The 12,289-nt window shown below is 43.4% G+C and overlaps 1 protein-coding gene across 7 annotated transcripts in view; it reads left to right on the top strand.

Moving 5' to 3' along the window:
- Positions 1-10,965: 10,965 nt before the first annotated feature.
- RAB28 (RAB28, member RAS oncogene family) overlaps positions 10,966-12,289 on the top strand; it is a 156,141-nt gene continuing 154,817 nt past the window's right edge. For 6 of the 7 annotated variants that reach the window (XM_060416632.1, XM_042251039.2, XM_060416633.1 and 3 more), the window contains exon 1: positions 10,966-11,250. In XM_060416632.1, the coding sequence (XP_060272615.1) occupies positions 11,176-11,250 (75 nt within the window). In that variant the 5' untranslated portion in view covers positions 10,966-11,175. The remainder of the gene's footprint in view (positions 11,251-12,289) is intronic. The other variant, NM_001127283.1, reaches the window with a different exon arrangement.

Below are 12,289 nucleotides of genomic sequence, written 5' to 3'. Positions count from 1 at the left end.
TGGAAAATGCTCAGGCTTAACCTTGTAGAATCCTTCCACATCTTCTCTTCTTTCTCCAACTCTGTATCACACCTTTTTTTTTTTAATCTTCCATGTTTCTTAATCCTTCTTTCATTAAAAAAAAAATCTCCTGATATATTTGAGTTACATTCTGGGTAACTTCATTATGTCTATCTTCCAGTTACTGAGCTATTTCAACTGGACTTGAGTTTGGACTGCTACTACTGCCGCATAATCCATTCACTAAGATTTTCATTTCAGTGTTTGTAATTTTAATTTCTTAAAGTTCAATTTTTCTTTTTTTAATTTTTATTTTTACTTTATTTTACTTTATAATACTGTATTGGTTTTGCCATACATTGACATGAATCCGCCACGGGTGTACATGAGTTCCCAATCCTGAACCCCCCTCCCACCTCCCACCCCATATCATCTCTCTGGATCATCCCCGTGTTGTGAGGACTTTATACAGTTTGCAAAGCTGCTAGGAGCAAATATTTAGCCTTTTTTCAAGTCTATTTCTGCCATATTAAGTAAACTGTAGGAAAAATGAAGATATAATCACTAGGAAGCTCAAATGAACACAAATGAGTACCTCCTGGTATAGTCTGAAGAGTTCTTCAGAATATCGGCATTTAATTTAGTCAAAGTACTCTTGTGAGGTGCTTATTCTTATATCCATTTTATGGGTAACAAAACTGAGACTTACCCAAGGCCTCCAAGCTAGTAATAAGTAGAGCTGAAATCAAACTCATGTTTTATGACTCTCATTTTATTCTATATTTCTTCCGATATTTATCCTTAAACATTTTTTACATTTATGCTATGAGTTATTAGAGTGTTGAGTAAGTAGGTAAAGGTGTACTATATTTCACTATGACACAATTAAACTTTCTCTGAAAAAAGCTACTTAAGCTCAGCCCAAGGTAATTCAAAATGTTTCCTGAGTAAATGACAATGGGTTTTCAGAATAATTTTTTTCCCATCTTTTTTTTTTAAATTTCCTTACTTCCTACTTTGCTTTTCTATGTTTCTACCCCCTCCCTTAAGGGTCTTATATTCTGTAAAGCAATTTATAATTTGCAATTTATAAAAATTTAAAGTGAAAGAAAGTGAAAGTCACTCAGCCATGTCTGACACTTTGCAACCCCAGAGACTGTAGCCTGCCAGGCTTCTCTGTCCATGGGATTTTCCAGGCAAGAATACCATTCCCTTCTCCAGGGGATCTTCCCAACCCAGGGACTGAACCCAGGTCTCCTGCATTGCAGTCAGGTTCTTTACTGCCTGAGCCACCAGGGAAGCCCAGTAAATAAAAAATGTCAAAACAAGACACTTTAATAATAGGGTCTAACACAGATTTACTAACACAGTTGTGCTAAGCATTGTTATTGTTCAGTCGCCAAGTCGAGTCCAACTCTTTGTGACCCCATGGACTGCAGCACCCCAGGCCTCCCTGTCCCTCACCATCTCCCAGAGTTCGCCCAGTTTTAGGTCCATTGTATACATACATATATTGCATTGTATACCTACCTATAATGTATGTATGTATAATATTGACAAACCCTATGAAGAAAGAATATTACTATAATCTGTTTTATAGATGAGGAAACCAAAACTCATAGAATTTAAATTACTTGTTCAAGCTCGTAAACTTGACCACAAATGAAATTAAATTTCTTTGACTCTAGGCCAGTGCTTTAACCACTCTGCTTGAGTAGATCTTCATGTTCTTACAATACGAATTTATTTGAGTTATAATTGCAAAGGCACTGAGAAAACTTTAAATACTTTCTGAATCAAAACATTTATCAGTAAATTGAAGTCTTCACATATGTAGGGAGAAATTGAAATCTTTTTCATATGAATTTTGTATAGTGGAGATTTAAGTATTGAAAATCATTTGCTTACTGCTTTTAAGATTTCTTTCTCTATTGGAATTTTTTAGTTTTGGATTTTGTTTGATGTGTACAGTTTTAAAAATCTTTATTGAATGCATTACAGTATTGTTTCTGTTTTATGTTTTGGATTTTGGTCATGAGGCATGTGGGATCTTAGCTCTTCAACCAGGTATTGTGGAGAAGGCAATGGCAACCCACTCCAGTACTCTTGCCTGGAAAATCCCATGGATGGAGGAGCCTGGTGGGCTGCAGTCCATGGGGTCACTAAGAGTAAGACACAACTGAGCGACTTCACTTTCACTTTTCACTTTCATGCATTGGAGAAGGAAATGCAACCCACTCCAGTGTTCTTGCCTGGAGAATCCCAGGGACTGGGGAGCCTGGTGGGGTGCTGTCTACGGGGTTGTGCAGAGTCAGACACGACTGAAGTGACTTAGCAGCAACAGCAGCAACCAGGTATTGAACCTGCAGCCCCTGCATTAGAAGGCGAAGTCTTAACCACTGGACCATCAGGGAAGTCCATAGTTGCAGAGTTTCTGAAATAATGTTGTATACAACATTAATTTTATGCAATCTCAGTACAATAGAACTTTGGTCAAATAAGTTTGGGAAATTTGGGGTTAAAAAAGTCCAAAAGAGTGCTTTTTGCAATATTCTCAGAGTCTGTTAGGCTCAAGTGCATCATCATGTTCCAACAGTGGGATAGCTATAGCTGTTTGCAAACTTTATTTGAAAAGCAATTCATGGGACTAGTGTCCTAAAGAACTTGCCTTTGGAAAATGCTATCCTGAAGGTAAGATGGCGTTTTATAATACCATCTTAATTGTCTGAATGTCTGAAACCTAATTTTAAAAACATAGGTAAACTGGAAATCCAGATGATGTATCTAAGGGATGATTACAGGTAAAGCAGTTATGATATATAGAGAAGAGCTGTGGAAAACAAGGTTTCTGAAGGGATCAAAGCAAAGGATATTAAGTCTTGGAGAATATCTGTACTGCTGCCAGTGCACGGAATCTGGAAATTCAGATTTTCATGAATACTCATGGAGTTCTCTATGCTAGTTCTTGATGGCCAGGGAAATGCCCATCCCCAAAGCTCCCACATTCATGTTCCAGGTAGTATTTTGCATTTCTACTGCAACTTCTAATTTTGGGGGGATGTTTTGACACGTATTACCTTATTTAACTGTGCCAGACTCGCTGGTAGGTTGTGATAGGTCTGGTTTTCACAGCTGTGGAGGTGATTTGAGAACTCTCCTGCTTTACAAATTTTGGGTTTTGTCTGGAGCTTTGCTTTAGCAATCAATGAAGCACATCCCCAAGCAATGAGGCAGAACTGTGGACAGCTGGGAATCTGCAGCTCACACACCAGCCTGGGGTTCTCTTGCAAACAAGATTTTTTTTTTTTTCTTTTCAAACAAAGGCTCTTAGATGATTATGAAACCAACAGGTTTTCTATATTAGTAGAATCTTCTTGCCACACAATAAAGTTCTCATCTGCCCACTGTGAAAGGGTTGTAGGTAACTATTTAGTCTTTTGTTGTTATTGATGTATTTTTGCATGTTGTTTTTCTGACTGTAACATACATCACGTTTACTATAAAAATTTCATAAAACACAGAAATATATAACATGGAAAATGATAGTTTTCTATAATCTTGCTACTATTAATGGCTATAAATGGCTTAGAGTCGTCCAGATTTAGTTTCACTCTGCGTTTGCTATCAACCATATATGTGTATCTTTATAATTTTTTTTGCCTGGTCCATGCAGCTTATGAGATTTTAGTGTCCTGACCAAGGATGGAACCTGGGCCCTAGGCAGTGAGAGTCCTAACCTCTGGACCACTGGGGAATTCCCCAGTATCTTTATCATTTTAGTTTCAGAATAACATACAAAAAATTGTAGTAATTTTTAAGAATATACCTAAGTGAAGTATGAGAAAGTAGACAAACCAGTAAGCAACCCATTAGCCAAGTAAAAAAAAGAGAGTTATACCAGTACTCTAAATGCTTCTTTCGTGCCTTGGACTTCATCATTACCCACTTCTTTCTCCCCAGAGGTAACCATTATTTTGACTTTTAATACCACAGGGGTTTTCTTCAACTTTATGTAAATGGAACCATGGAGGATGTACTCATTTGTGTCTGAATTCTTTCATTCCACATTGTATTGATGAAATTCTTCCATATTGTAATGTAGCAACTTATTCATTTTCATTGCTGATGATATCTCATTATGTGAATATGTCACAATTCAATGGCTGATGGACATCTGGATATCTTCCAGTTTTGGAGCACTGTGAATAATGCTGCAATGAACATTCTTGCACATGTCTTTAGCTGCATCTTGACTGCATAGAGAAGGGGATGGAAGAAGACGAGATGGTTGCGTGGCATCACCGACTCACTGGACATGAGTCTGAGCAAGCTCCGGGAGTTGGTGATGGACAGGGAAGCCTGGCGTGCTGCAGTCCATGCAGTCACAAAGAATTGGACACAACTGAGTGACTGAACTGAACTGATTGGAGAGATACTAAGAAATGAAGTTATTGGACTAGAAGTGAAGAGGAACTAAAGAGTCTCTTAGTGAGGATGAATGAGGAGAGTGAAAAAGCTGGCTTAAAACTCAACATTAGAAAAACTAAGATCATGGCATTCAGTCTGACCACTTCACGGCAAAAAGAAGGGGAGAAAGTTGAAACAGTGACACATTTCATTTTCTTGGGCTTCAAAATCATTGCAAATGGTGACTGTAACCATGAAATCAAAAGACACTTACTCTTTGGAAGGAAAGATATGACAAACCTAATTGTTGTTTGGTTACTAAGTCGTGTCTGACTCTTTGAGAGCCCATGGACTGTAGCACACCAGGCTTCCTTGTCCTTCACTATCTCCTGGAGTTTGCTCAAACTTGTATCCATTGAGTCAGTGATGCTATCCGACCATCTCATCCTCTGTCACCCCAAACCTAGTCAATGTATTAAAAAGCAGAGACATCACTTTGCCGACAAAGGTCCGTATAGTCAAAGCCGTGGTTTTTCCAGTGTCATATGGATGTGAGAGTTGGACAATAACAAGGTTGAGTGCCGAAGAATTGATGTGTTGAATCATGGTGCTGGAGAAGACTCTGGAGAGTCTCTTGGACTGCAAGGAGATCAAACCAATCAACCCTAAAGGAAATCAATCCCGAATATTCATTGGAAGGACTGATGCTCAATCTGAAGCTCCAATACTTTGGCTACCTGATGCAAAGAGCTGACTCATTGGAAAAGACCCTGATGCTGGGAAAGATTGAAGGCAGGAGGAGAATGGGGCAACAGAGGATGAGATGGTTGGATGGCATTATCGACTAAATGGACAGAAGTTTAAGCAAACTCTGGGAGATATAGAAGGATATGAAGCCTGGCATGTTGCAGTCCATGGGGTCGCAAAGAGTTGGACATGACTGAATGACTGAACAACAACAACCGCAAGGTCATATGTGTCCAACTTTAGTACCTGATGCCTAACAACTTGCCGAAGGAGTTACAGAAATTTATGCTTAAACCAGCAGTGCATAGAATGCTCCACATTTTTAACACTTGGCGATGTCAGTCTTTGCTATTTTATTCTGGTGAGGGTATAGTGGTAGCACATTATGGTTTTCCTTTACATTTATCTGATTATTATTAAGACTTTTTAAATGTTATTGGCTATTTTTTGAAATGTCTGTTCAAGTCTCGTGTCTAATATTCTGTTGATTTATTTGTGTCTCTTTCTTTTTGAACTTGGTTGTTGTTGCTTAGTTCCTAAGTGATGTCTGACTCTTTTGTATAAACCTTTTCAGTTCTAGATACAATTCCCTTATGAGTTATATGAAATGAAAATATCTTCTTCCACTGTAGGGTTTTCATTTTTCATTTCCTTAAAGATGTTTTTTGATGAGAAGAGTTTTAAAATTTTAGTATAACTCATTTAATCAGCCTTTCCCTTAACAGTTGATTGGTTTCTTTTGGATTTTCTTTAAGAAGTCTTTGCCTACTCCAAGATTATAAAAATAGTTTTTCTAAGTTATCTTTTAAAACCTTTCTTATTTTTAAACTTAGCTTTATAAAATGCCTGGAATTGCTATGTGAATATGGTGTAGAATACAAGCTAGGGTTCATTTTTGTTTTATATAAATATTCAGCTGACCCAAGATTATTCACTGAAAAGAGAGTCCATTTTTCATTGCTTTGGGGTGCCACCTTTGTGATGCAGCAAGAAAAAAATGATCTCTTGGAATTCCAGTTATATATTTTAAAAATATTCTGTATATCTTCTATGGTCTTTTCTGTAATTTCTTCACCACTATGTTTCTGTCCTTCATTTATTTTCTTCTGAGTTATCTTTTGTCTTATTATTTCTCTCTTCAACTGTGTCTAATCTTCTATTAAATTTACTCATTGGGATTATTTCTGTTATTATATTTTTTATTGCTACTTTCCACTTGGTTCTCCTTTATATTTTCAACTTCCCTGACCAAATTCTCTATCTTGTTATATAAATCCTTTCACATTTCAGTTATTTAACAACCATATTTTATATGTCCATTACCTGGATGTCTGTGGGTTGCTTCTGTTGTTCACAGTTTCTCTTGATTTTTGGTTACAAAATTTTGGATTGATTGCTAGATATTGATAGTGAGAAATTGTAGAGATAATTTGACTCTCCTATAGAGAGAATGGAGACGGCAATGGCAACCCACTCCAGTACTCTTGCCTGGAAAATTCCATGGATGGAGGAGCCTGGTAGGCTACAGTCCATGGGATCGCAAAGAGTCAGACACGACTGAGGGACTTCACTTTCTTTCTATAGTCCCTTTTGGAGAAGGAAATGGCAACTCACTCCAGTGTTCTTGCCTGGCAAATCCCATGGACAGAGGGGCCTGGTGGGGCTGCCGTCTATGGGGCTGCAAAGAGTTGGACACGAAAATCACTGCAGATGGTGACTGCAGTCATGAAATTAAAAGATGCTTACTCCTTGGAAGAAAAGTTATGACCAACCTAGATAGCATATTCAAAAGCAGAGACATTATTTTGCCGACTAAGGTCTGCCTAGTCAAGGCTATGGTTTTTCCAGTGGTCATGTATGGATGTGAGAGTTGGACTGTGAAGAAGGCTGAGCACTGAAGAATTGATGCTTTTGAACTGTGGTGTTGGAGAAGACTCTTGAGAGTCCCTTGGACTACAAGGAGATCCAACCAGTCCATTCTGAAGGAGATCAACCCTGGGACTTCTTTGGAAGGAATGATGCTAAAGCTGAAGCTCCAGTACTTTGGCCACCTCATGTGAAGAGTTGACTCATTGGAAAAGACTATGATGCTGGGAGGGATTGGGGGCTGGAGGAGAAGGGGATGACAGAGGATGAGATGGCTGGGTGGCATCACTGACTCGATGGACGTGAGTCTGAGTGAACTCCAGGAGTTGGTGATGAACAGGGAGGCCTGGCATGCTGCGATTCATGGGGTCGCAAAGAGTTGGACACGACTGAGCGACTGAACTGAAGTGAACTGAACTGAAGCAGCTAACACACACAGAGAGAATAGAGGTTTGTTTCTAGTACTCAGGGGCATCAGCATCTCAATTCAATGAGGAATTGCTGCTGCTGCTAAGTCACTTCAGTTGTGTCCGACTCTGTGCAGCCCTATAGACAGCAGCCCGCCAGGCTCCCCCATCCCTGGGGTTCTCCAGGCAAGAACACTGGATTGGGTTGCCATTTCCTTCTCCAGTGCACGACAGTGAAAAGTGAAAGTGAATTCGCACAGTCGTGTCTGACTTCGCGACCCCATGGACTGCAGCCTACCAAGCTCCTCTGTTGATGGGATTTTCCAGGCAAGAGTACTGGAGTGGGGTGCCATTGCCTTCTCCGAATGAGGAATTTAAGTATCACAAAAATTGGCTTCAGTTTCTGTGGAGGTGATCTATTTCCACTTCACCCACCCTAACTCTTAAGATATACCTTTTCAGGAACTTCTTAACCTGAAAAATGGGGACTGGTTTACAAGTGTTCCTCCTTTGTGATGTGCCTTGACCTTCACTGTTTCTATTTTACAATTGTAATTAATTTATTTTTGGTTGCACTGGGTCTTCATTGCTTTGTGAGGGCTTTCTCTATTTGCTGGTGAGTGGGGTCTACTCCTTCTTGTCATGCAAGGGCTTCTCATTGAGGTGGCTTCTCCTGTTGTGGAGCACAGGCTCTGGGTGCTTGTACTTTAGTAGTTGTAGCACTTGGGCTCAATAGTTGTGGCTCACTGACTGTAGGGTGTGTGGGCTTCAGCAGTTGTGGTGCACAGGCTTAGCTGCTCTGAGGCATGTGGAATCTTCTTGCCCCAGGGATTGAACCTATGTCCCCTGCGTTGGCAGGTAGATTCTTAATCAGTTTTGCTAGCGGGGATGTCCTCGTCATTTAACAAAATTTGGCTATGCTAAGACTTCATTGCAGTGCTCTGGCTCTTCGTTATGGGCTTTTCTCTAGCTGTGGCATGCTGGCTTCTCTTGTGGTGGAGCACAGGCTCTAGAGCATGCAGACTCAGTAGCTGTGGTATACTTAGTTGCACTGCGGCATATGGGATCTTAGTTCCCTGACCAGGGATTGAACCCAGGTCCTCTGTATTGGAAGGTGGATTTTAACTCTTGGACCACCAGGGAAGTCCTGACCTTCATTGTTTGCCCCTTCTTCTCCCAGCTCTGAGACTGTTAAAGTGCTATTTATTCTCTCTCTTGACTCTAGTCGTGAATCAGCAGGTACCTCCTGGGGAGAGTGGGCCTCAGTGCTTGTTTATGATCTTTGAGCTTCCTTCCTCTGAGCTCCATAATTACCCATGTCATAACTCGGTAATTCTCTGATAAGGTCAAATAGATTTAAAATATATTATGTATGCTGCTGCTAAATCGCTTCAGTCATGTCTGACTCTGTGTGACCCCATAGAGGGTAGCCCACAAGGCTTCCCCGTCCCTAGGATTCTCCAGGCAAGAATATTGGAGTGGGTTGCCACTTCCTTCTCCAATGCATGAAAGTGAAAAGCGAAAGTGAAGCCGCTCAGTCCTGTCCGACTCCTAGCAACCCCATGGACCGCAGCCTACCAGGCTCCTCCATCCATGGGATTTTCCAGGCAAGAGTACTGGAGTGGGTTGCCATTGCCTTCTCTCATATTATGTATAACTTTTCTAATTTTCCTCATCTAATCTATTTTTTTGTGGAAGCTTATATGATCCTAATGGTATTTTTTGCCACATGAGTATTTAAAATTTTATGTACACCTAAGTATTTAATTTTTTGACTGAGCTTCATGCCATGCCTATATGGTATGGCACTTAACTTTTTTATGCTAATTTTTATGAACACACCTAGTGATGTAGACAGCTGGTAGTGATGGTGATGGAGCGGAGAAGGGAGAGTTGGGGACTAATAGCAACTGGGTAGTGACTATTATGGATGGCTCTATCTACAGGTGAAGGGACTGAGGCTCTACATTGGAGCCCTGGGTTTAAGGTAACCCGAATAGAAAGCAGTGACGCGTCAATACGGACCATATCTAATGATGTCCAGGAAGGTGATACCCGTTAGTACTGAGTGCTTATTATAAGCCGGCCATTGTACTATGTTACTTTGCAGTGGTTACTTTAATTCTCAACCCTATGAAAAAAGTGGTGCCTCTCTTTTACAGATAAGGAAATTGAGGCTCAAGATCACACCTCTAGTGAGTGAAGGTCTGTAATTAGAACTTCAGTTCGGCTGCCAGCGTGAGTACTTCCTTACTCTTTACTGCTTTCCCATTTGAATTCCCATAGTCTTTGAGAACTACTGCCTCTGAGCTAAGCTTTTTGTGACTTAAGCTTCCTAATTTGTAAAATGAGATAATTCTACCTAATTTATAGGGCTCCCATGAGGAGTGAACCTGATAATTCATGAAAAATAATTAACAAGGAGACATAGTAGGCCGGTATTAATATTGTGTAATTTATCTATGTTGAAAAGTTGTTATGTTTTTTACCTGCCCTACTGGACTGAGATCATCTAGAATAGCAGTTCTCGAAATTTTAGGGTTCAAGGCCTCCCTCTACACTCTTAAGAATTATTGTGGACCCTCAAAGAGTTTTTATGTTAAGTTATAACTCTCATTATTGCATTGAAATGGATACCAAGAAACGTTTGGCCCTTTAGCTCTCAGTGGTGATGCCATACAGATTATGCATCTTCTGGAAAACTTCTAAGTATATTTGTAAGCGCATGAACGTGAAAAAGGAAAGAAAAATGAATTATTAGGAAAGTAGTTTTGACTTTATTGGGATCCCGCTGGGTACGCCGGACCACACTTTGAGAACTGCGGCTCCAGCTTAAGCACTTCGTGAAGGAACCATCGGATTCCGCAGTTTGGCTAAGAAAACGCAGGATCTGAGGAGCAAAAAACGAGAAGGCAGCGCCAAGCCGACGTTTCACTCTCGCAGCATTGCCCCGCGGCAGTTACACTTTCTTAGCCATCGCTTGCTCCTCGGCTGCACTGCAGTTCTTCCCGGCGCGCGACCCTCAAGACCCACCCCGTTCCGAGGCCCCTCCTCCCCGGCGCGCGCTCCTCCCAGCAACCCGCATCCCGGGCGCCCAGAGACAGGCCCCGCCCCGCCGCCTTTTCTCCGGGTCCGGGCTCCCATGGCAACCGCGGAGCGCAGCCTGGATCCACCCCGCCCACCCGCCTAGTCAGGCTAAACCATTCGCTTCAGGGATCTCCACAGGGGGAGATGATGGAAACAGAGGGATTTCACAGGACGTCTACGCGCTACTCTGCTCTTGTTTTTTCTACCTAGTTAAAAATATTTTTCTCTTCATCTCGCTAACTGACCCTGCGAGGGGTAGTGTCGCGTCTCGCCTGCTCGGTTCGAAGGCCCCCTCGGCCCAGGCCGGCACTTGGGCCGGCCCGCCAGGGAGGCTCGCGGTCTGCGCGGGTTGGCGCAGAGGCAGGGCCGCGCGCCCGACGTAGCGCGCGGTGGGGGCGGGGCTGCGCGCCCGACGTAGCGCGCGGTGGGGGGGCGGGGCCGGGCTCAGGGGGCGGGGCGGCGGGCAAGATGGCGTCCGGCGAGTGATACCTCCAGTGGCCTCTGAGACACCGGCGCTGGGGGTGGGGGGAGTCCTGTCCCCGCTGCCGGGCTTCCTCCTCTCCCCCGCCCCCGGAGATCTCCCTCCTTCCTTTCCTTCTTCTATTTCGCGGGGGTGGGGTCGGTGGGAGGGAGGGTAGGCGGGCCTCGTTCCTGGGACACCATGTCGGACTCTGAGGAGGAGAGCCTGGATCGGCAACTGAAAATCGTCGTGCTGGGGGACGGCACCTCCGGGAAGGTCAGTCCTCTGGTGCGCCCGCCGTGCCAGGCCTGCAAGGAATCCCAGCGCGGCCCCGGCGCCCTTCAAACCTTCTCCTCCTCCCCGTTCCCCCGGGCGTCGCCTTATTTCCGCGAGTCCCGGGGCGTCTGGGCTCAGGCCCGCCAGGAGGTGGCTTGGGGCCCGACACAAATTAAACGCTTGAAGTCCGACGAGAGCTGTCCAGCTCCTTAAAAAAAAAGTCATTTCCTAATCCCTGCCTGGATCGCGAACTCCTACTTCTCTTCAAGACCTGAGCCAGCATCGCCTCCCTGGGAAGCTTTCCAGCTTCTCGCCTCTGAGGACTAGCAGTGATCTGCCAAAACATCTTACCTGTTTTTCCTTTAGGCCGGGTCACACTTTGCGCCTTACCCCAACCCCGTTTACTGTTTCTGATGCCTCCGCTGCACTGGGCGCTTCCAAGAGCTTGATTCTGGAATCAGGCTCCCTGGGTGAGACAGCGGGGGCTCGCATCACTTTACTGGTCGAGTCACTGGAGGGCAAATTGCTATCCCTATTTGTGCTTCAGCTGTAGGATGGGTATGTTGATAGGGGTCGTTTCGGAGGGGTGAAGTGTGCGTATCCACAGTAAATGTAAACATCTACATGCAGCTTGCAGCACACGGAGTGGCCGCACTAAACGTTAGTTTCTATGTTCATACCTGTTCATCTCTGTTCCCCAGCACAGCACCTGTCAACACAAACATTCAATAAATATCTCTCGAGCTCCTCCTGTGGCCTGGGTGCTGAGGGCAAGGCTGCTGGCATGACAGATGGCATCCTTGCCTTAAAATCTGTCCTGTGATGACAGTTGATTGAATGAAGTGAGTGCGTGAGAATATCTAGCCGCCAGTCCCTTTACCTCCAAGGCAGGGGGTCTTTAACCCAGGGTTGGGGAGCTCCTGAAATGGAGTAAACATTGCCCGGACCTTGCTCTTTGAAGACCATCGGTAAGATCTTGAAGGATTCTGGATCCGCCCCGCCCCCCAAACGAGGAGCAGAGCCTCTGGCCAGGAAACCT

The sequence above is a fragment of the Ovis aries genome, chromosome 6 (assembly GCF_016772045.2).
Source record: "Ovis aries strain OAR_USU_Benz2616 breed Rambouillet chromosome 6, ARS-UI_Ramb_v3.0, whole genome shotgun sequence".
NCBI lineage: Eukaryota > Metazoa > Chordata > Mammalia > Artiodactyla > Bovidae > Ovis > Ovis aries.
This window is presented reverse-complemented; position numbering and strand designations above follow the sequence as displayed.